This window comes from Bombina bombina, chromosome 9 (assembly GCF_027579735.1).
Source record: "Bombina bombina isolate aBomBom1 chromosome 9, aBomBom1.pri, whole genome shotgun sequence".
Lineage (NCBI taxonomy): Eukaryota > Metazoa > Chordata > Amphibia > Anura > Bombinatoridae > Bombina > Bombina bombina.
This window is the reverse complement of record NC_069507.1, coordinates 103374724-103398655: the sequence shown is the minus strand read 5'-3', so window position 1 is coordinate 103398655 and position 23932 is coordinate 103374724. Positions and strand designations below refer to the sequence as shown.

At 39.4% G+C, this 23932-nt stretch overlaps 1 protein-coding gene across 1 annotated transcript in view; it reads left to right on the top strand.

Moving 5' to 3' along the window:
- The window catches only part of SMTNL1 (smoothelin like 1), a 39509-nt gene that overhangs the window by 4899 nt on the left and 10678 nt on the right, over window positions 1-23932 (top strand). The window contains exons 3-4 of the mRNA XM_053692285.1: window positions 1790-1895; window positions 11408-11559. Of these exons, the coding sequence (XP_053548260.1) occupies window positions 1790-1895; window positions 11408-11559 (258 nt within the window). The remainder of the gene's footprint in view (window positions 1-1789; window positions 1896-11407; window positions 11560-23932) is intronic.

The window sequence follows — 23932 nt, the reverse complement described above, 5'->3', positions numbered from 1 at the left end:
ACTGAGATGCCTTTCCTTGATGTTCTTATGAAACCAAATGTAAGTGAGTGTCACATAGAAGTAGAATTATACAGAAAGGAAAGTGCAGGTAACACTCTGTTAATGGCTAAATCTAGTCACCCAAGACATGTTATAAAGGCTATCCCCAAGGGCCAATATATGAGGACGAAGAGGAACTGCAGTACAGAAAGGGCATATGAATTACATTCTGAGAGAACCACTGAGCGGTTCCTGGAAAGGGGATACAAAATTCAGGACTTGAAAGAAGCGAAAGCTAAGGTGGATGACATGACAAGGCAGGATATGATCACATATAAGACTCAGAGAAGGGTTAATTATCATCAGAAACCAGTATTCATTACGGCCTATAGTAAAGAATATGACAATATTTGTCAAATAATTAAGAAATCCCTCCCTATACTTAGGGTCGATGATACCATGGATAAGATAGTGGAAGGGGGATGTAAATTTGTAACAAGAAAATCTAGAACTTTGGCCAACATTCTTTCCCCATCTATGCTTCCTACAGTTACCAGGGATAACTGGTTAACTTTGAAGAAGGGTTTCTTCCACTGTGGCAGTAGAAGATGCACTTCGTGCACCTATGCCACGCTGGGGGATACTTTCAAATCCACAGATAATGAAAAATCATTTCAGATAAAAGAATACATAAACTGTAATACATCTTATGTAATATATTTACTCACATGCAAACAATGTAACATTAAATACGTTGGCCAGACCACAAGACCCCTTAAAACAAGGTTTCTGGAACATCTGAGATCCATCAGTGATGAGGACTCGGATACTCCAGTTGCCTTACATTTCAAGACTGAACATAATGGCAACAGTAAATTATTATGTTTTCAGTGTATTCAGCATGTGAAAAGACCAGTAAGAGGAGGCAATAGATTAAAACTCCTGAGTCAAAGAGAGGTATATTGGATTTTCCAACTGAATACTAGGGTCCCTAGAGGATTAGATTCGGACTGGGACATTAAACTTTATGTGGATTGAACTTACACTATGGTTGGAGACTAATAAACTAAGTATAATTCTATTGCCTTGTAAAATCTGGCAAAGTGTGACAGTGGAAAATTTATTATTGAAACCTAAGTTTCATCTTGGTCATTTTTAGAGCTAGAGGTCTATAATGATATGCTAATCAATAATTCTGTATTAGTAATGCAATAATCTTATTTAATATTAGGCTTTATCATTTACTAGGTACCTTTAGTAACTCTACTAGATACTTTATACATATGTTGAGCTTCTAAGGCTTCATAGGTGATTTAAAATGAAAAAGGTCCTCTTTAAATTTATATAAGTAAGCCTATTGACTCATAGAGTATATCCTTAATTATATATAACTTTAGGTATATTTATTATTAGTATTACTATTTTTGTGTAATATCTCTCTGTACATTCTGTATTTACATTTGCTCGTTCATGATTTATTGTTTGAAATGAATTGAAATGAATTACCCTCCTTTTCTTTGCTTCACCTGACTTACCTTTAACACCTGTTATAGGGGAGTGGCTATTGCCTTTATTAAGGGTAAGTTTAAAGGTTTGGCTAGAGGTCACTGATGAAGTGAGAACTACGAAACGCGTTTGACCTGTACACTGTGTTGGCGTGTATGCCTTTTATGTGCTATTCAATAAAGGAGCGTTTTTATGCTATTTGATGCTGGTTCGTTTTTTTGGCACCTACCCAGACCTATCTATTTGAGTGCAAGGACTCTGGCTTCTCCCAACAGAAAACTACTAATGGGAGTTTTTATTTTAGGGTAGCCACATCCGGGATCAGAGTACAAAGATCCACCAGTTGTGGGGCAAATGCTGTGAAGAACATGTTATTAGACTGGTGCAGAGCAAAGACAAGAAACCGTGAGGTAAGAGAAACCACCAGGGAAAAGTTGAGTCAAGGAAGAGGGGGAGAACAGCTGTCATTGTTAAAGAAGAAATAAACAATGTAGAAGTGTGAGGATATACAGCACAGGTAGAGATAATCAGATATAAAAATTAGAAATAGATATTATTTAATTGTCAAAGTAAGATAAAAAAAGAACAACTAAAGAAAAATAAAGAAGACATTGCTGACTTCTTTATATTCTCCAACAGACAGGTCCTATGTTTACCTAATGTTAGAGTGGTAACTTGGAGTTAGAAGAGATGCCCTTGGGGTTTGAGGGGGTATTGAGGTGGGAGGGTCAAATGGTGGGGCAGGGGTATAAGTGGGGATTGTGAGGGTAGCATATTGCATTGGAGGGCAATGTTTTGAAGGTAAAATTGTGGTTGTAATTACCAGATCAGTTAGGACTAATGGCAGTGGGGGGCTTGGTCAGATATTTGTGGAAATGTAAAATATACACCTAGTTATATATCATATACCTTTAAATAAGTGTTAAAACATTTTTGCTTTAGTAAAAAAACAAACTTTATTTTACATTTAATATCTATAAATATAACTGAAATACAATATATATTTCATTAGTTTAGTTATGCATATTTTCAAGCTTTAACACGTTGGGTTCCATTTATAGAGCTGTGATTCAGGTTCCATTAAGGTCTGGAAAGGTCACCATTTATTAAATAAATTGAATTTTGCCATTTTTACCTTTAAGTTTTGTAGAGCAAAATTCAGCCATATCATAAATCAAATTTACACACCATAAAAATGCCACTGCATAAACACGAATTTTGGGACCCACGTCTAGGGGGTGGACCACAAATACCTCCCTGGCAGGGCAGAAGGGGAAAGGAGAATCCACGGCATAGCCCACCCCATAGATATACCACCGGATCACCCCTCGGGGCTGAGCATGCTGCGGGATCCCCCCATCCCCCCTATGCCCCGCCCACGTGGTACCCGAACTTCACCGCCTGCTGGGATTCCCAAGTTTACTAGACAAAAACAGCTGCCGTCTTTTTATCCTCCAGCCAGCGTAGATCGTCGGGTCACCTGCTGTCTTTCAGTTGCGCTGCGTTGTTCCCCTTGGAGGAGAAGCACGGGCGGTCTTACTATGACTTGACCCAGTAGTCAACGTCCTGCCCCTATCCGTGCTACTACTGTTCTCTTTCACGTGACCTCTCCAAATTGTTGCATTGTCCTTCATTGTCTCTCGGGTTGGAAACAAGGAAAAAAACAAAGGTTAGTGACCACTTCCTGTTGTCTCCTTCCCTATATCACCTTTGCTCCGCTCCTCCCCTTCCCCTTGTCTTGTCCAATGGCCTCTCGCTGGCCCCTGCCACTCCTCTCAGGTAACCCCTCTTGGCTACCCCCACTCTGGCACACCTAGCCAGCCTATTGTTCTTCCAGAAGCCCCTCCTTTAGGCCATTCCTCTCATATGCATTCAATACACTATTTTAAGGTCTAGGAGGCTTCATTCCTTTTACCAATTACCACTAAACCAATTTCTTAACACTTAACTCTATTTTACTTATCCAACCTTATGTAAAATAAAAACACAGACACAGTTGTTATGGCGAAATATGGAAAGGTCACGATTTATTAAATAAATTGAATTTTGCCATTTTTACCTTTAAGTTTTGTAGAGAAAAATTCAGCCATATCATAAATCAAATTTACACACCACAAAAATGACACTGCATTAACACGAATTTTGGGACCCACGTCTAGGGGGTGGACCACAAATACCTCCCTGGCAGGGCAGAAGGGGAAAGGAGAACCCACGGCATAGCCCACCCCAGAGATATACCACCGGATCACCCCTCAGGGCTGAGCATGCTGCGGGATCCCCCCATCCCCCCTATGCCCCGCCCACGTGGTACCCGAACTTCACCGCCTGCTGGGATTCCCAAGTTGACCCAGTAGTCAACGTCCTGCCCCTATCCGTGCTACTACTGTTCTCTTTCACGTGACCTCTCCAAATTGTTGCATTGTCCTTCATTGTCTCTCGGGTGGGAAACAAGGAAAAAAACAAAGGTTAGTGACCACTTCCTGTTGTCTCCTTCCCTATATCACCTTTGCTCCGCTCCTCCCCTTCCCCTTGTCTTGTCCAATGGCCTCTTGCTGGCCCCTGCCACTCCTCTCAGGTAACCCCTCTTGGCTATCCCCACTCTGGCACACCTAGCCAGCCTATTGTTCTTCCAGAAGCCCCTCCTTTAGGCCGTTCCTCTCATATGCATTCAATACACTATTTTAAGGTCTAGGAGGCTTCATTCCTTTTACCAATTACCACTAAACCAATTTCTTAACACTTAACTCTATTTTACTTATCCAACCTTATTTAAAATAAAAACAAGGACACAGTTGTTATGGCGAAATATGGAAAGGTCACAATTTATTAAATAAATTGAATTTTGCCATTTTTACCTTTAAGTTTTGTAGAGCAAAATTCAGCCATATAATTAATCAAATTTACACACCACAAAAATGCCACTGCATTAACAAGAATTTTGGGACCCACGTCTAGGGGCGGGGACCACAAATACCCCCCTGGCAGGGCAGAAGGGGAAAGGAGAACCCACGGCATAGCCCACCCCATAGATAGACCACCGGATCACCCCTCAGGGCTGAGCATGCCGCGGGATCCCCCTATGCCCTGCCCACGTGGTACCCGAACTTCACCGCACAAAAGAGACCCTCTTTCAGCCAAACCATCACCACCTTTTCCTGACCTTTCCTTACCTTTACCAATTCCTGGCACATCCCCTTGATGTCCAACAGCAATTGGCACTTCACCACCACAAAAAGAGACCTTCTTTCGATCAAACCATCACCACCTTTTCGTGACCTTTCCTTACCTTTACTAATTCTTGGCACATCCCCTTGATGTCCAACAGCAATTGGCACTTCACCACCACAAAAAGAGACCCTCTTTCGGCCAAACCATCACCACCTTTTTGTGACCTTTCCTTACCTTTACCAATTCTTGGCACATCCCCTTGATGTCCAACAGCAATTGGTCATTTCCTCGCTGTTAAGTGCACGCCATCGCGTCGGAACAGCTCTTCCCTTTTTGCTGCCATCAGTGGGTGCTCTATTACTTTGCCCCCTATCTTCCTCATTGCCTTCGCTGCTACCTGGTTTACCTTCCTTCTTGATCTATACCCCACTTTGTGTGCATCCAAGTTTCTCCAGTATATTCTTGAAACTATGTTGGACCATATTATCTGGACTGATGGCCATGCTACTTTTAACCATTTCATTCCTCCTGTCACTTTCTCTTCTAATTCTCTTAGCGGGTAAGCCCCTATGTCATTCCCCCTCCCCCCCGGTGGATAATAAGGACATCAGGACAACCCCATCTTAGCCTTGCCTGCTGTATTGTTGGCACTAACTCGTCCCACTTCATCCCTCTTTTGCCAACCTAAATGCACCCCTTGCTCTGACACTGCCGCCCTAGCCTGTGCCCAATAAACGTAGGAATGCCCTATGATCCACACCCTTAACACTTTGCCTGAAATGAAATAAATTCTTACAAACCGTTAGTCACTATTAAATGTAACTATAACAAATGCATCACCACACCATATGAAAAACACAATCCTTATAACAACCACTTTAATCTTTTTGCAATCTAATGTATGATTTGTAGGCTGATGATTTCCATCTTCCTAGCTTTTTAATTTGTTCGCCAGAAAAACCTCTACTCGCGGCGGTGGTTGCCGCTCCTATTCTAAAGGAGTGCAAAGTATGAACTCCCCCAACCCAAGTTCTCCACTGCTCTTTGCAAGACACTTCTAAATTGAAAATTGTCATCTCTGACCCGTCGAATGCCGCAGGAATGTACGACCCCCATCCCTGTGTGCCGCTAGATATCTTTTTACGCTTGCCACCGGACATAGCATTCCCCCTGACCTTTTCATGTTCAGCCATGCCCCTTTACCTTCTGTGTCTGTCTTGGATCTCCTTACAAAATTAAGCACTGTTTCCTCCCCACATCTCACATCACCAATTTCTACGCCACCCATTCCTATCTTCCTATTTCTAGGTAACAGCTCCCCTATCCTCATGACTCCGTCTTTTTCTCCTCTTTTTTTTATATACCCATGCCCTTGCAGTCTTTTTCACTATAAGCTTCTTAGACCAATCTATTCCCCCGTATAGCTGCAAACAATATGATATTGCTGCTAATACTGAACCCAAACACCCTTTTCTTACTCCCACTATTTTTTGGATCAACAACCATTCTAAACCCCAATATTTCCTGTAAACTGCCCAGGTACTTGGTGCCAAGGATTTCTCAACCAGCTCCTTGATTCCTTCTATCTGTTGCCAATCTGCCAAAGACAGATAGGGCAACATTCACCTTCCTGTCTGGCATTGGGGGCTAACGCCCTAAACCTTTCCCATTTAAAAACGGGATAGCGCATCAGCAACCACATTTCTATAACCCGGAATATGCTTAGCCTTGAAACAGACGTTAAATCTTAAACACTTCAGTACAAAATATCTCAAGTACCTAACCACAGGCAGCAATGACGCTGATAATTGGTTGATCACATCCACATCACCATTATTATCTGACCAGCAGATTATTCTTCTATTTGATAACATCTTTCCCCGTAATTCAATGGCCACCACTATGGGGATTAGCTCCAGTAGTACTAGGTTCTTAACCCACTCCGTCTCCTTCCACCTCTCCGGCCACTCTCCTGCACACCATCTCCCCTGGAAATATGCCTCAAAGCCTAAACTGCCCGCTGCGTCAGTATACAGTTCCAGCTCTACCGCTGAGGACACCTCCTGTCCTATCCTAACCCCATTGAATTCTTGCAAGAAGTTGTACCATACTTTCAAATCCTCACTTATCTCCCCTGACACCCTAATCATGTGTTCTGGTCTTTTTGCGCCCTTCGTGCTTAGCTCCAAATGCCTTTTAAAAAATCCTCCCTACTGGTATGACTTTACATGCAAAGATCAGTAGAAAGAAAAAAGGTTAGTGATTCTTGCTTCCTGTCTCACTTGCCCTTTATGCCTTCCCCCAGCTCCCCTCCTGAGCGATATTTTTTCTCCTCCCTACAATTTCCCTTATCAAATCTCTGGCCTTTTTCACCTTCTCCATTGTTAACTCACATTGGCCCTTTATGGAGTCTATGACTATACCTAAAAAGGCTAGCCTGGTACAAGGCCCCTCTGTCTTCTCCTTAGCTACCGGTACCCCTAAGAATTCCAGAATTCCCAACAAATTCACCTTTAATTTTTCACAATCATTAGATCCAACTAATCCCATCAACAAAAAATAAATAAAAATCATCTAAATAGTGAACAACATTGTCCATACCAGACGTCTTAACGCTTAAATAATGCAAAGAAGAGCTACATTTTTCAAACACTGAACACGAAATTGAACACCCCATGGGTAAACTTTTATCAACATAATAGTTACCATTGAACTTGCAACCCATTAACTTAAAACTCTCTGGATTAAGGGGCAATAACTGAAATGCTGATACTATGTCAATTTTTGATAACAAAGCTCCCTTACCCAAGGCACGCACCATATGCACTGCCCTGTCAAATGACTGGTATTCAACCAATGAATCATTTTTAGCTATTGCATCATTTACTGACCCTCCCCTAGGGTACGATAGGTGTTGGATCATCCTGTACTTGCTCTGCTCCTTCTTTGGGACTATGCCTAATGGAGACACTACTAAATCCTTAATCAGTTTTTCTTTAAATGGGCCTGCCATCCTCCCTAATTTCACCTCCTTGTCCAATTTCTCTTGCAGCACCTCTGGGAACTCTATGGCTGCCTTTAAATTTCTCGCCTTACCTGCCCCTTTCACCTCAAACCATGCTCTAGAAATTTTCTATCCTCTATGTTCTCATATGCCTGTAATTCCTGTAACAACCTATTGTCAGCTGTGTTTTGGCCAACACCCAATCCAACTCCACTGCTGGTATTATCCTGCCCTCAAAAGGAATACCTGGGTCCATTCACATTGGCCCTTTTACAATCCACGCCAAGGGTGACTTCCGTTACAATATCTACACACATGCCTATATTTACAGGAATTCCCTCTATCACACCTCTTATTGTAAAGACAAAATTATTTTCTGCCATAGCATGGTGTTCATCAGCTTATATCCCCTATGCAACCCCTCCTCCTAGTGACATCATGCATATTAATTAATCAATCCAGGAGAAGCATGACCAGCTGAAAAAAATAAACCTGGCTTACTCCCCCACTCCTTATCTGGTTACTTAGCTTCTAAGCAATGCCCTAGCTTAAAACAACAAACCACCCCTTACTTCCCTTCGCTAACAAAGTAAATTCCTTAAGTTGTTCTCATGGTATTCTGTCAGTACACTGTACTAAGGAATTTAAACTTTAGTTTTCTATTCCCTGAAATCCCATTAATTTATAACCTTCCCTTCTCCCGACTTATTTTCTTTAATTAATAATAATAAAGACCGACACAAAGTTTGGCGTTCTCTCCCCTCCCTTAGATATTTTGTTTATTAGAATATCTCAGCAGTGTATTCAATAAATATTAGTACAGTTTAGGAGTGCCCTCCTAATGAGACCATTTATGGATTATAAATATTAATAATTAATAACAATACAAATTTTCGTCAGCAATACCTCCCATTAATATAGTAGAATCTTAGCAGTGCACCCCAGAAAAATGTTATATAATCTCAGTAGCACACTCCAAAATAACACCACTGAGATATTCAGCCATTAATGACAATAAGATTATTATCAAATATTAATATTTAATCCCAAATTAAAATATTTCCTAATTTCTGAACAGGTTATTTTTTATAAACACAGTGATTATATTTATGCAGCAAATAGAATATTGATTATGACCAGATATATATTAATTGATTATTACCATATTAAAATTATAATATAAAGCAAGGTATAGAAATATTTAGATTAATTTATTTTCTATTAAATCGTCTTTATCCTGGATATGGTCACAATATTATTAGGAATTAACTTTAAATCAAAATGAATTAACTATCAAATATCACAATTTAATGTTACTAGATAGAGCAATTTATAATTAGCCAGTAACATTAACCCATTCGGCATATGGCTTATTTAACAACGTTTAGCTAGCAAATATCCAACCTAATCGAATTTCGAGGAGGTATAATATAGCTATCTAACCAAAATAGTCTTAAATGACTTAAATAATCAACCAGAGCAATTTATACCTTATTAACAATTCAATATATCAACCAGTACAGCATTAATAAGTCTGATCTAGCCACAATACAATTTTTAAAACATTTACCAGTAACTAAAAATTAACTTATGAGTATAAAATACCAAAAAAAAAACTTTTCTACAGTGATAAATTTACTAATGCTAGTACAATTATTATATAGGATTTCTCTCCCAGAAAAACAGCGCAGTCTGTGAAAGAAAGAAGGACTCCAATAGTGCAATATTGTATGAAATAAGCACTCTTTATTTACAACAAGTAAGCCAGATACTCACAATATCTGGTGTGGTTAAAATCACATAAGGGTATCTTTAAAATATCAGTTGAACTTGAGCTATCCTGTGGTCTGCGTTTCTCGCCCCCTGCTGGGCGCTTTTTCAAGAGGAAAAAGCGCCCAGCAGGGGGCGAGAAACGCGTTGAGGCCGAGATTCTGAGAGCACTGTGAGTCAGTGTATGCAGACGGAGTGTCAAACAGAATCAGCTGTTGTCGGGTGGTGACGTCACACGCCGACCGGTATATCGCTGTTCACTTCCCAAGCGTGTACAGACCACAGGATAGCTCAAGTTCAACTGATATTTTAAAGATACCCTTATGTGATTTTAACCACGCCAGATATTGTGAGTATTTGGCTTACTTGTTGTAAATAAAGAGTGCTTATTTCATACAATATTGCACTATTGGAGTCCTTCTTTCTTTCACAGACTGCGCTGTTTTTCTGGGAGAGAAGTGTTTGGTGATCAAACTGCAAGACAAGCAGCGTGTTTGAAATAGCTGCAGCTGGGTCAGAAAGGAGTATTTTTTGGAACCACTACAATCAACAGTAAGACTGTGTTCACATTTGGAGAGAGATATATATAAATGTATCTGTTCTCACTAACAAGACTTTTATATTAGTTTACTTTTACTTTTATTTTTTTTCTTATTATTATCATTTTCCAACTAATATATATATTTTCATCTCTTATTTGCTATATAAGTATAGGTGTTAGGTTTGTAATTGTTTAGTTTTAATATATTACTCAATTAATATATATTTTTCAAAAAAAACATTTTTTTTATTTTTAAACCTTTGCTGAGATAGTATTGCGCTGAATCATTTGGTGGTATTATATAGGATTACTAATATATTTAATCTTAATTTATAGACATAAAAATACACCTTTAAATCACAGCTTCAGCTATGCTATTGCTATAAAGAAAGCTTAAGCTGTAGTACCTATTTATACGTTACCAGCTAGCAATTTAGCAATGATTGAGACTTCAGCATCCAAAGTTCTTTCACAATTTCTTAGCAATTATTCTGTTCCTTGGAGCCATTTCTGCAACAAAGAAAAACTGCTTTACTCCAAAACAAGGAAAAAAACAAAGGTTAGTGACCACTTCCTGTTGTCTCCTTCCCTATATCACCTTTGCTCCGCTCCTCCCCTTCCCCTTGTCTTGCCCAATGACCTCTCGCTGGCCCCTGGCAATCCTCTCAGGTAACCCCTCTTGGCTACCCCCACTCTGGCACACCTAGCCAGCCTATTGTTCTTCCAGAAGCTCCTCCCTTAGGCCGTTCCTCTCATATGCATTCAATACACTATTTTTATCAGAGCAAGCCTGAAACACATCAAGACCGCTGGTACTTAACCTCTCCGCAACACTTTAGGTTGCGCTTTAATCATCCTGATCGTATGGGGATGATTGACAGCCGCCTCTTGCACGTGATTGGCAATGGATTGTGCAGTGTTAAATGAGGGCAGCGTACTGCTGCCTGCTCATCACAAGGCTGGGCCTACAATGTTCATGACAGCGAACCTCGTCTGCCCGCCAAATGATAAATGGAGCCCTTTTATGTCAGGTCTCCAAAAGCACAACATGTTTGTGTTGCTAATATGAGTGTTAATAGTGCTCTCTGCACTATCCATTAAAAGTAAAGGACACTAAAAAATGTTGGCCTTAATACTAGATTTATTAACGCTCACAAAAAGTGGAAGCACATACTTGAGACTTTGGAAGACTAAACATGTTGCCTTCCACACAGTGATTGTTTGATCACTATAGTATATTATTTATGTGTCCCTAACTAAACTCAGCAGAGGAGATAAGATAAATGGCTTTCAAAAGTGGGTTCAATTAGAGAATTTTAAAGCATTTATTTTGCATGCAGACCTTTTGTACAGCAGACTTTTTGCTTCTTAATTCCTGCTATATAACATTCATATATTAAAAAAAATTGTTTTATGTCTCTTTTGCCATTTCTTTGCAGGGCGTTGACATACAGAACTTCTCCAGCAGTTGGAGCGATGGGCTTGCCTTCTGTGCTCTTATTCTTGCTTTCTTCCCTGACGAATTTGACTTCGATTCTCTCGACCCTAAAAACAGAAGAGAAAACTTTCAGCTGGCGTTTAGCGCAGCAGAGTAAGAAGTGATATTGTTTAGAGGGGAAAAAAAAGATAGAATGGGATGATTATATGAAGAACAGAAAATAGCAAGTCAATGGCCTAGATTATCTAAAACTCACTAGCGAGAATTTGTAAAACACACGCAGCGACAGCACTACTTAAAGGGACACTATACCCAAACATTTTCTTTCATGATTAAGGTAGAGAATACAATTTTAAACAACATTCCAATTTACTTTTATTACCTAATTTGCTTCATTCTTTAGATAAACTTTAATGAAGAAATAGCAATGCACACGGTGAACTAATCACAGGAGGCAGCTATGTGCAGCTACCAATCAGCAGCTACTAAGCATATCTAGATATGCTTTTCAGCAAAGAATATCAAGAGAATGAAGCAAATTAGATAATAGAAGTAAATTAGAAAGTTGTTTATAATTGTATGCTCTTTCTAAATCATGAAAGAAAAAATGTGGGTTTCATGTCCCTTTAATAATTGCAGAATTCATAGAGAATTGTAACTGCCACTAATTACAGCTGTGAGTTGCAAGATCAGCACCATTATAGTCAAATGCCATGATCTTGATACCCTGAACTTTTTGCCGCTTACGAGTTCGAGCAAAAATGCCTTTAAAACCTTTGCTTCCTTCTATTTTTTTTATCCTTTTGTTGAAAACTTTGCAAAACAAATTACTGAAAACAACAACAAAAAATAAATTTTTGCTTACCTGATAAATTTCTTTCTTTCAGGATATGGTGAGTCCACGGTTTCATTGCTTACTGTTGGGAATATCACTCTTGGCCAGCAGGAGGAGGCAAAGAGCACCACAGCAAAGCTGTCAAGTATCACTCCCCTCTCACAATCCCCAGTCATTCGACCAAAGGAAAATGGAGAAAAAGATTAACACAAGGTGGCCCATTTATCAAGCTCCGGATGGAGCTTGAGGGCCTGTGTTTCTGGTGAGCCTGCAGGCTCGCCAGAAACACCAGTTATGAAGCAGCGGTCTAAAGACCGCTGCTCCATAACCTGTCCGCTGCTCTGAGCAGGCGGACAGACATTGCTGCAATTTAACCCGATTGGGTACGATCGGGTTGATTGACACCCCCCTGCTAGTGGCCAATTGGCAGCAAATCTGCAGGGGGCGGCGTTGCACCAGCAGCTCACAAGAGCTGCTGGTGCAATGCTGAATATGGAGAGCATACTGCTCTCCGCATTCAGCGAGGTCTGTCGGACCTGATCCGCACTGTTAAATAGCCCCAAGGTGTAGAGGTGTCTGAAGTGTAGTAAAAAAAAAACTGTCTAAATATACAGGGTGGGCCGTGGACTCACCATATCCGGAAAGAAAGAAATTTATCAGGTAAGCAAACATTTTGTTTTCTTTCCTAAGATATGGTGAGTCCACGGGTTCATCAATTACTGTTGAGAACCAATACCCAAGCTAGAGGACACAGATGAACAGGGAGGGACAAGACAGGGAGACCTAAACGTAAGGCACCACTGCTTGAAGATCCTTTCTCCCAAAAGAAGCTTCAGACGAGACAAAAGTATCAAATTTATTAAATTTTGAAAAAGTATGCAAAAAAGACCAAGTTGCAGCCTTGCAAATCTGCTCAACAGAAGCTTTATTCTCGAAAGCCCAAGAAGAAGAAACAGCCCTAGTGGAATGAGCTGTAATTCTCTCAGGAGGCTGCTGACCAGCAGTCTCATAAGCCAAACTAATAATACTTCTCAGCCAGAGAGAAAGAGAAGTAGCAGTAGCCTTCTGGCCTTTACGTTTCCCAGAAAAACATACAAACAACGCAGAAGACTGATGAAAATCTTTGGTCGTCTGTAAATAAAACTTAAGAACACGCACAACATCTAGGTTGTACAACAGATGTTCCTTATGAGAAGAAGGATTAGGACACAGAGAAGGGACCACAATCTCTTGATTAATATTTCTGTCCAACACAACCTTCAGAAGAAAACTAAACTTTGTACAAAGGACTGCCTTATCTGCATGAAATATAAGATAAGGCGAATTGCACTGCAAAGCTGAAAGTTCAGAAACTCTCTGAGCAGAAGAGATAGCTATAAGAAACAAAACTTTCCAAGATAACAACTTAATATCTATGGAATGCATTGGCTCAAACGGAGCCTGTTGCAAAACTTTAAGAACAAGATTAAGGCTCCACAGTGGAGCAACAGATTTAAACACAGGCCTAATCCTGACCAAGGCCTGACAAAAAGATTGCACATCTGGCGCATCCTCCAGACGTTTATGCAGCAAAACAGATAGAGCAGAAATCTGACCCTTCAAAGTACTAACAAATAAACCTTTCTCCAAACCCTCCTGGAGAAAAGCTAAAATCCTTGGAATCCTGACCCTACTCCAAGAGTAACTCTTGGATTCACACCAATAAAGATATTTACGCCATATCTTATGGTAAATCTTTCTAGTAACAGGCTTACGAGCCTGAATCATAGTCTCAATGACCGACTTAGAAAAACCACGATTGGATAAAATGAAGCGTTGAATCTTCAGGCAGTCAGCTTCAGAGAAACGAGATTTGGATGAAGAAAAGGACCCTGAAGTAAAAGGTCCTTCCTTTGAGGAAGTCTTCACGGTGGAAGAGATGACATTTCCACCAGGTCTGCATACCAGAGCATCTATCAGAAAGGTCTGAGGATCCCTTGACCTCGAACCGTACTTTAGGAGCTTGGCATACTGACGAGACGCCATCAGATACAATTCTGGTACTGCCCATTTGATGGTTATCCTGTAAAACACCTATGGATGGAGTTCCCAATCCCCGGGATGAAAAGTTTATCTGCTTAGGAAATCCGCTTCCCAGTTGTCCAGTCCTGGAATGTGGATGGCAGATAGACAGCAATTGTGAGCTTCCACCCATAGAATAATCCGAGCCACTTTCTTAATGTCTAAGGAACTTTGAGTTCCCCCCCTGGTGGTTGATGTAAGCCACTGAAGTTATGTTGTCTGACTGAAATCTGATAAACTGGGCTAAGGCCAGCTGAGGCCAAGCCATCAAGGCATTGAAAATCTTTCTCAACTCCAAAATGTTTATGGGGAGAGCATATTCCTCCTGAGACCAAAGTCCTTGCGTTTTCAAAGAGTCCCAGACTGCTCCCCAACCCACAAGGCTGGTGTCCGTGGTCACAATCCCCAATGAGGGTCTTTGGAAGCTTGTCCCCTGAGACAGATGTTCTTGAGACAGCCTCCATAGAAGAGAGTCTCTTGTCTTCTGACCTAGAACTATCTTCTGAGGCAGATCTGCATAATCCCCGTTCCATTGACTGAGCATGCATAACTGCAGGGCTCTCAGATGGAATCGGGCAAAAGGAACTATGTCCATGGAAGCCACCATCAGGCCAAATACCTCCATACATTAGGCCACTGATGGCTGTAAAGCAGACTGTAGCTATAGGCAAGAGGAAAGAATCTTTGCTCTTCTTATTTCCATCAGGAATATCTTTATTGAAAGATAATCTATAATTGTTCCTAGAAAGACCACCCTTGTGGCCGGAACAAGGGAACTCTTTCCCAAATTAACCTTCCAAGCGTGAGTGCGAAGAAAAGACAAGAAAAAAAGAAAAGTTAAAAAGATGGCGCCTGTACCAGAATGTAGTCCAGATAAGGTGCCACAGCAATTCCATGAGACCGAATTACTGCCAAAAGAGCCCCCAGAACCTTTGAGAAAATTCTGGGAGCTGTGGCAAGGCAAAAAGAAATAACTACAAACTGAAAGTGTCTTTCCAGAAAAGCAAATCTTAGGAATTTGTGATAATCTCTGTGAATGGGAACATGGAAATACGCATACTTCAGATCTATGGTCATCATGAACTGATCCTCTTGTACTAAAGGAAGAATGGAACGAATAGGACAGCACTCCAAGAAACTTGTTTAGACACTTCAGATCTAGAATAGGCCTGAAAGTTCCCTCCTTTTTGGGAACCACAAACAGATTGGAATAGAACCCTAGACCCTGTTCCTGTACTGGAACTGGAACTATCACTCCCATAAGGGAAAGGTCCTGTACACATTTCAAGAACGCCTCTCTTTTTATTTGGTCTACAGATAAGCTTGAGAGGTGAAACCTTCCTCTTGGAGGAACGGTCTTGAATTCTAATTTGTAACCCTGGGATACTATGTTCACGGCCCACGGATCTGGAACATCCCATATTCATGCCTGAGAAAGCAGAGAGAGTCTGCCCCTCACTTGATCCGGTCCCGGATCGGGGGCAAACCCTTCATGCTGACATAGACTCAGCTGGGGGCTTCTTGGATTGCTTCCCCTTATTCCAGGACTGACTGGGTTTCCAAGAAGGCTTGGAATGTTCCTGCTTGGCAGAGGAGGGGGAAGACTTACCCCTGAAGTTACAAAAGGAACAAAAATTACTCTGACATCCTTTCGGCCTATTCTTCTTATCCTGTGGCAGAAAAGATCCTTTACCACCAGTAATATCGGAAATAATTTCTGCCAAAACTGGCCCAAACACTTGTAAGGAATCGCCAAAAGTTTAGACTTAGAGGAAACATCTGCTGACCACGACATCAGCCATAACGCTCTACGCACCAAGATCGCAAAACCAGATATTTTGGCTCCCAACTTGATTACCTGCAAAGAGGCATCAGTAATAAAGGAATTGGCTAATTTAAGCCTTAATCCTATCTTGTATCTCCTCCAAGGGAGTCTCTGCTTGAAGAGACTCAGACAAGGCATCAAACCAATAGGCTGCAGCTCTTGTCATGGTAGCAATACACACCGCTGGTTGCCACTGAAGACCCTGATGAATATACATCTTTTTCAAGTAAGCCTCCAGCTTCTTGTCCATAGGACCCTTAAAAGAGCAACTATCCTCAATGGGAATAGTGGTTCTCTTAGCCAAGGTAAAAATCGCCCATTCCACCTTGGGTACCGTCTGCCATGATTCCTTAATGGAGTCAGCCACTGGGAACATCTTTCTAAAAACTGGGGACTGGGAAAAAGGGATTCAAGGTCTCTTCCATTCCTTGGCAATGATCTCCGTAGCACGGTCTGGCACAGCAAACACCTCCACAGAGGAGGGAACATTAAAATATCTATTTAATTTGCTGGATTTTTTAGGGTTGACAACAACAGGAGTATCAGAGTCATCCAAGGTAGCTAAAGCCTCCTTTAAATAAACACGAAGGTGTTCACGCTTCAATCTGAAGGAAACAATTTCAGCATCAGAAGAAGGAATTATACTATCCGAATCTGAGATCTCACCCTCAGAGGCTACCAAAGTAGACATGTGCGGTTCGTTTCGGATTAATTCGGAAATTCGGTAAATTCGGTAAATTCGGAGATTCGGATCGATTCGGATTTCCGAATTAAAATACTTCCGAATCTACCGAATGAATCCGAAATAGCTGCCGTATCTCCGAATAAATCCGAATTAGCTCGGTAAAATTCGGCATTTCCCCATAGGAAACAATGGGAGTTTCGGCTGAAAAAAACTAACACCGCAGCCCCATTGTTTCCTATGGGGAAACACTAAGTCTGCACCTAACACCCTAACATGTACCCCGAGTCTCTAAACACCCCTAATCTGACACTTATTAACCCCTAATCTGCCGCTCCCGCTATAGCTGACACCTGCATTATTTTATTAACCCCTAATCTGCCGACCGAATATCGCTGCCACCTACATTATAACTATTAACCCCTAATCTGCTGTCCCTAACACCGCCGACCCCTACATTATAGTTATTAACCCCTAATCTGCCTCCCCCAACGTCGCCGCAATCTAACTACAAGTATTAACCCCTAATCTGCCGACCCGATATCGCCGCCGCCTACATTATAGCTATTAACCCCTAATCTGCTGTCCCTAACACCGCCGACCCCTACATTATAGTTATTAACCCCTAATCTGCCCCCCCCAACGTCCCCGCAATCTAACTACAAGTATTAACCCCTAATCTGCCGACCCGATATCGCCGCCGCCTACATTATAGCTATTAACCCCTAATCTGCTGTCCCTAACACTGCCGACCCCTACATTATAGTTATTAACCCCTAATCTGCCCCCCCCCAACGTCGCCGCAATCTAACTACAAGTATTAACCCCTAATCTGCCGACCGCAAATCGCCGCAACTATAATAAATGTATTAACCCCTAAACCGCCGCACTCCCGCCTCGCAAACACTATAATACATTTTATTAACCCCTAATCTGCCCTCCCTAACATCGCCGCCACCTACCTACAATTATTAACCCCTAACCTCACGCCTGCACCGTCGCCGCTACTATAATAAGGTTATTAACCCCTAAACCTAAGTCTAACCCTAACACCCCCTAACTTAAATATAATTTAAATAAAACGAAATAAGTTTACTATAGTTAAATAAATGAATCCTATTTAAAACTAAAGACTTACCTGTAAAATAAACCCTAAGATAGCTGCAATATAACTAATAGTTACATTGTAGCTATTTTAGGATTTATATTTATTTTACAGGCAACTTTGTATTTATTTTAACTAGGTACAACAGCTATTAAATAGTTATTGACTAATTAATAGCTAACTAGTTAAAATAATTACAAAATTACCTGTAAAATAAATCCTAACCTAAGTTACAATAAAACCTAACACTACACTATCATTAAATAAATTAACTACAAGTACCTACAATTATCTACAATTTAATAAACTAAAGTACAAAACCCCCCCACTAAATTACAAAAAATAAAAAACCACTAAATTACAAAAAATAAAAAAATATTACAAGAATTTTAAACTAATTACACCTAATCTAAGCCCCCTAATAAAATAACAAAGCCCCCCAAAATAAAAAAAATGCCCTACCCTATACTAAATTTCAAAAGTTAACAGCTCTATTACCTTACCAGCCCTGAACAGGGCCCTTTGCGGGGCATGCCCCAAAGAAAACAGCTCTTTTGCCTGTAAAAAAAAAAACACAATCCCCCCCCCACATTACAACCCACCACCCACATACCCCTACTCTAACCCAAACCCCCCTTAAATAAACCTAACACTACCCCCCTGAAGATCTCCCTACCTTGAGTCGTGTTCACCCAGCCGGGCCGAAGTCTTCATCCGATGGGGCAGAAGAGTATATCCAGACCGGCAGAAGTCTTCATCCAAGCGGGGCAAGAAGAGGTCTTCCATCCATCATACAAGTACCAAAATACAAACAAACACTAAATTACCAAACATAATAAAATATTACAATAATTTTAAACTAATTACACCTAATCTAAGCCCCCTACTAGCTATTAATATAGCTTCAATATAACTAATAGTTACATTGTAGCTATTTTAGGATTTATATGTATTTTACAGGCAACTTTGTATTTATTTTAACTAGGTACAATAGTTATTAAATAGTTAATAACTATTTAATAACTACCTAGCTAAAATAAATACAAATTTACCTGTAAAATAAATCATAACCTAAGTTACAATTACACCTAACACTACACTATCATTAAATTAACTAAATAAATGAATCCTATATAAAACTAAAGACTTACCTGTAAAATAAACCCTAATATAGCTGCAATATAACTAATAGTTACATTGTAGCTATTTTAGCATTTATATTTATTGTACAGGCAACTTTGTATTCATTTTAACTAGGTTCAATAGCTATTAAATAGATATTGACTATTTAATAGCTACCTAGTTAAAATAATTACAAAATTACCTGTAAAATAAATCCTAACCTAAGTTACAATTAAACCTAACACTACACTATCATTAAATAAATTAACTACAAGTACCTACAATTAAATACAATTAAAAAAACTAAACTAAAGTACAAACCCCCCCCCACTAAATTACAAAAAATAAAAAAATATTACAAGAATTTTAAACTAATTACACCTAATCTAAGCCCCCTAATAAAATAACAAAGCCCCCCAAAATAAAAAAATGCCCTACCCTATACTAAATTACAAAAGTAATCAGCTCTATTACCTTACCAGCCCTGAACAGGGCCCTTTGCGGGGCATGCCCCAAAGAAAACAGCTCTTTTGCCTGTAAAAAAAAAAACACAATCCCCCCCCACATTACAACCCACCACCCACATACCCCTACTCTAACCCAAACCCCCCTTAAATAAACCTAACACTACCCCCCTGAAGATCTCCCTACCTTGAGTCGTGTTCACCCAGCCGGGCCGAAGTCTTCATCCGATGGGGCAGAAGAGGACATCCAGACCGGCAGAAGTCTTCATCCAAGCGGGGCAAGAAGAGGTCTTCCATCCATCAGAAAAGTACAAAAAAACAAACAAACACTAAATTAGCAAAAATAATAAAATATTACAATAATTTTAAACTAATTACACCTAATCTAAGCCCCCTACTAGCTATTAATATAGCTACAATATAACTAATAGTTACATTGTAGCTATTTTAGGATTTATATTTATTTTACAGGCAACTTTGTATTTATTTTAACTAGGTACAATAGCTATTAAATAGTTAATAACTATTTAATAACTACCTAGCTAAAATAAATACAAATTTACCTGTAAAATAAACCCTAACCTAAGTTACAATTACACCTAACACTACACTGTCATTAAATTAACTAAATAAATTAATCCTATATAAAACTAAATACTTACCTGTAAAATAAACCCTAATATAGCTACAATATAACTAATAGTTACATTGTAGCTATTTTAGCATTTATATTTATTTTACAGGCAACTTTGTATTTATTTTAACTAGGTACAATAGCTATTAAATAGATATTTACTGTTTAATAGCTACCTAGTTAAAATAATTACAAAATTACCTGTAAAATAAATCCTAACCTAAGTTACTATTAAACCTAACACTACACTATCATTAAATAAATTAACTACAAGTACCTACAATTAAATACAATGAAATAAACTAAACTAAAGTACAAAAAAAAAAAACACTAAATTACAAAAAATAAAAAAAATTACAAGAATTTTAAACTAATTACACCTAATCTAAGCCCCCTAATAAAATAACAAAGCCCCCCAAAATAAAAAAATGCCCTACCCTATACTAAATTACAAAAGTAATCAGCTCTATTACCTTACCAGCCCTGAACAGGGCCTTTTGCGGGGCATGCCCCAAAGAAAACAGCTCTTTTGCCTGTAAAAAAAAACACAATACCCCCCCACATTACAACCCACCACTCACATACCCCTACTCTAACCCAAACCCCCCTTAAATAAACCTAACACTACCCCCCTGAAGATCTCTCTACCGTGTCTTCACCCAGCGGGCCGAAGTCTTCATCCGATGGGGCAGAAGAGGACATCCAGACCGGCAGAAGTCTTCATCCAAGCGGGGCAAGAAGAGGTCTTCCATCCATCAGAAGTCTTGATCCAGGCGGCATCTTCTCTGTTCATCCATCGGGAGCGGAGCGGCAGCATCCTGAAGACATCCCACGCAGAGCATCCTCTTCTTTCTTGATCCGACGACTAGGTGACTGTACCTTTAAGTGACGTCATCCAAGATGGCGTCCCTTGAATTCCGATTGGCTGATAGGATTCTATCAGCTAATCGGAATTAAGGTAGGAAAAATCTGATTGGCTGATTCAATCAGCCAATCAGATTCAAGTTCAATCCGATTGGCTGATGGAATCAGCCAATCAGATTGAGCTCGCATTCTATTGGCTGATCGGAACAGCCAATAGAATGCGAGGTCAATCTGATTGGCTGATTCCATCAGCCAATCGGATTGAACTTGAATCTGATTGGCTGATTGAATCAGCCAATCAGATTTTTCCTACCTTAATTCCGATTGGCTGATAGAATCCTATCAGCCAATCGGAATTCAAGGGACGCCATCTTGGATGACGTCACTTAAAGGTACAGTCACCTAGTCGTCGGATCAAGAAAGAAGAGGATGCTCTGCGTGGGATGTCTTCAGGATGCTGCCGCTCCGCTCCCGATGGATGAACAGAGAAGATGCCGCCTGGATCAAGACTTCTGATGGATGGAAGATCTCTTCTTGCCCCGCTTGGATGAAGACTTCTGCCGGTCTGGATGTCCTCTTCTGCCCCATCGGATGAAGACTTCGGCCCGCTGGGTGAAGACACGGTAGAGAGATCTTCAGGGGGGTAGTGTTAGGTTTATTTAAGGGGGGTTTGGGTTAGAGTAGGGGTATGTGGGTGGTGGGTTGTAATGTGGGGGGGGGGTATTGTGTTTTTTTTTACAGGCAAAAGAGCTGTTTTCTTTGGGGCATGCCCCGCAAAAGGCCCTGTTCAGGGCTGGTAAGGTAATAGAGCTGATTACTTTTGTAATTTAGTATAGGGTAGGGCATTTTTTTATTTTGGGTGGCTTTGTTATTTTATTAGGGGGCTTAGATTAGGTGTAATTAGTTTAAAATTCTTGTAATTTTTTTTATTTTTTGTAATTTAGTGGGGGGGGTTTTGTACTTTAGTTTAGTTTTTTTAATTGTATTTAATTGTAGGTACTTGTAGTTAATTTATTTAATGATAGTGTAGTGTTAGGTTTAATAGTAACTTAGGTTAGGATTTATTTTACAGGTAATTTTGTAATTATTTTAACTAGGTAGCTATTAAACAGTAAATATCTATTTAATAGCTATTGTACCTAGTTAAAATAAATACAAAGTTGCCTGTAAAATAAATATAAATGCTAAAATAGCTACAATGTAACTATTAGTTATATTGTAGCTATATTAGAGTTTATTTTACAGGTAAGTATTTAGTTTTATATAGGATTAATTTATTTAGTTAATTTAATGACAGTGTAGTGTTAGGTGTAATTGTAACTTAGGTTAGGGTTTATTTTACAGGTAAATTTGTATTTATTTTAGCTAGGTAGTTATTAAATAGTTATTAACTATTTAATAGCTATTGTACCTAGTTAAAATAAATACAAAGTTGCCTGTAAAATACATATAAATCCTAAAATAGCTACAATGTAACTATTAGTTATATTGTAGCTATATTAATAGCTAGTAGGGGGCTTAGATTAGGTGTAATTAGTTTAAAATTATTGTAATATTTTATTATTCTTGCTAATTTAGTGTTTGTTTATTTTTTTGTACTTTTCTGATGGATGGAAGACCTCTTCTTGCCCCGCTTGGATGAAGACTTCTGCTGGTCTGGATGTCCTCTTCTGCCCCATCGGATGAAGACTTCGGCCCGGCTGGGTGAACACGACTCAAGGTAGGGAGATCTTCAGGGGGGTAGTGTTAGATTTATTTAAGGGGGGTTTGGGTTAGAGTAGGGGTATGTGGGTGGTGGGTTGTAATGTGGGGGGGGTATTGTGTTTTTTTTTAACAGGCAAAAGAGCTGTTTTCTTTGGGGCATGCCCCGCAAAAGGCCCTGTTCAGGGCTGGTAAGGTAATAGAGCTGTTAACTTTTGTAATTTAGTATAGGGTAGGGCATTTTTTTTTTATTTTGGGGGGCTTTGTTATTTTATTAGGGGGCTTAGATTAGGTGTAATTAGTTTAAAATTCTTGTAATATTTTTTTATTTTTTGTAATTTAGTGGGGGGGGGTTTTGTACTTTAGTTTAGTTTTTTTAATTGTATTTAATTGTAGGTACTTGTAGTTAATTTATTTAATGATAGTGTAGTGTTAGGTTTAATTGTAACTTAGGTTAGGATTTATTTTACAGGTAATTTTGTAATTATTTTAACTAGGTAGCTATTAAATAGTCAATATCTATTTAATAGCTATTGAACCTAGTTAAAATAAATACAAAGTTGCCTGTACAATAAATATAAATGCTAAAATAGCTACAATGTAACTATTAGTTATATTGCAGCTATATTAGGGTTTATTTTACAGGTAAGTCTTTTGTTTTATATAGGATTCATTTATTTAGTTAATTTAATGATAGTGTAGTGTTAGGTGTAATTGTAACTTAGGTGATGATTTATTTTACAGGTAAATTTGTATTTATTTTAGCTAGGTAGTTATTAAATAGTTATTAACTATTTAATAACTATTGTACCTAGTTAAAATAAATACAAAGTTGCCTGTAAAATAAATATAAATCCTAAAATAGCTACAATGTAACTATTAGTTATATTGAAGCTATATTAATAGCTAGTAGGGGGCTTAGATTAGGTGTAATTAGTTTAAAATTATTGTAATATTTTATTATTTTTGGTAATTTAGTGTTTGTTTGTATTTTGGTACTTGTATGATGGATGGAAGACCTCTTCTTGCCCCGCTTGGATGAAGACTTCTGCCGGTCTGGATGTCCTCTTCTGCCCCATCGGATGAAGACTTCGGCCCGGCTGGGTGAACACGACTCAAGGTAGGGAGATCTTCAGGGGGGTAGTGTTAGGTTTATTTAAGGGGGGTTTGGGTTAGAGTAGGGGTATGTGGGTGGTGGGTTGTAATGTGGGGGGGGGGAGATTGTGTTTTTTT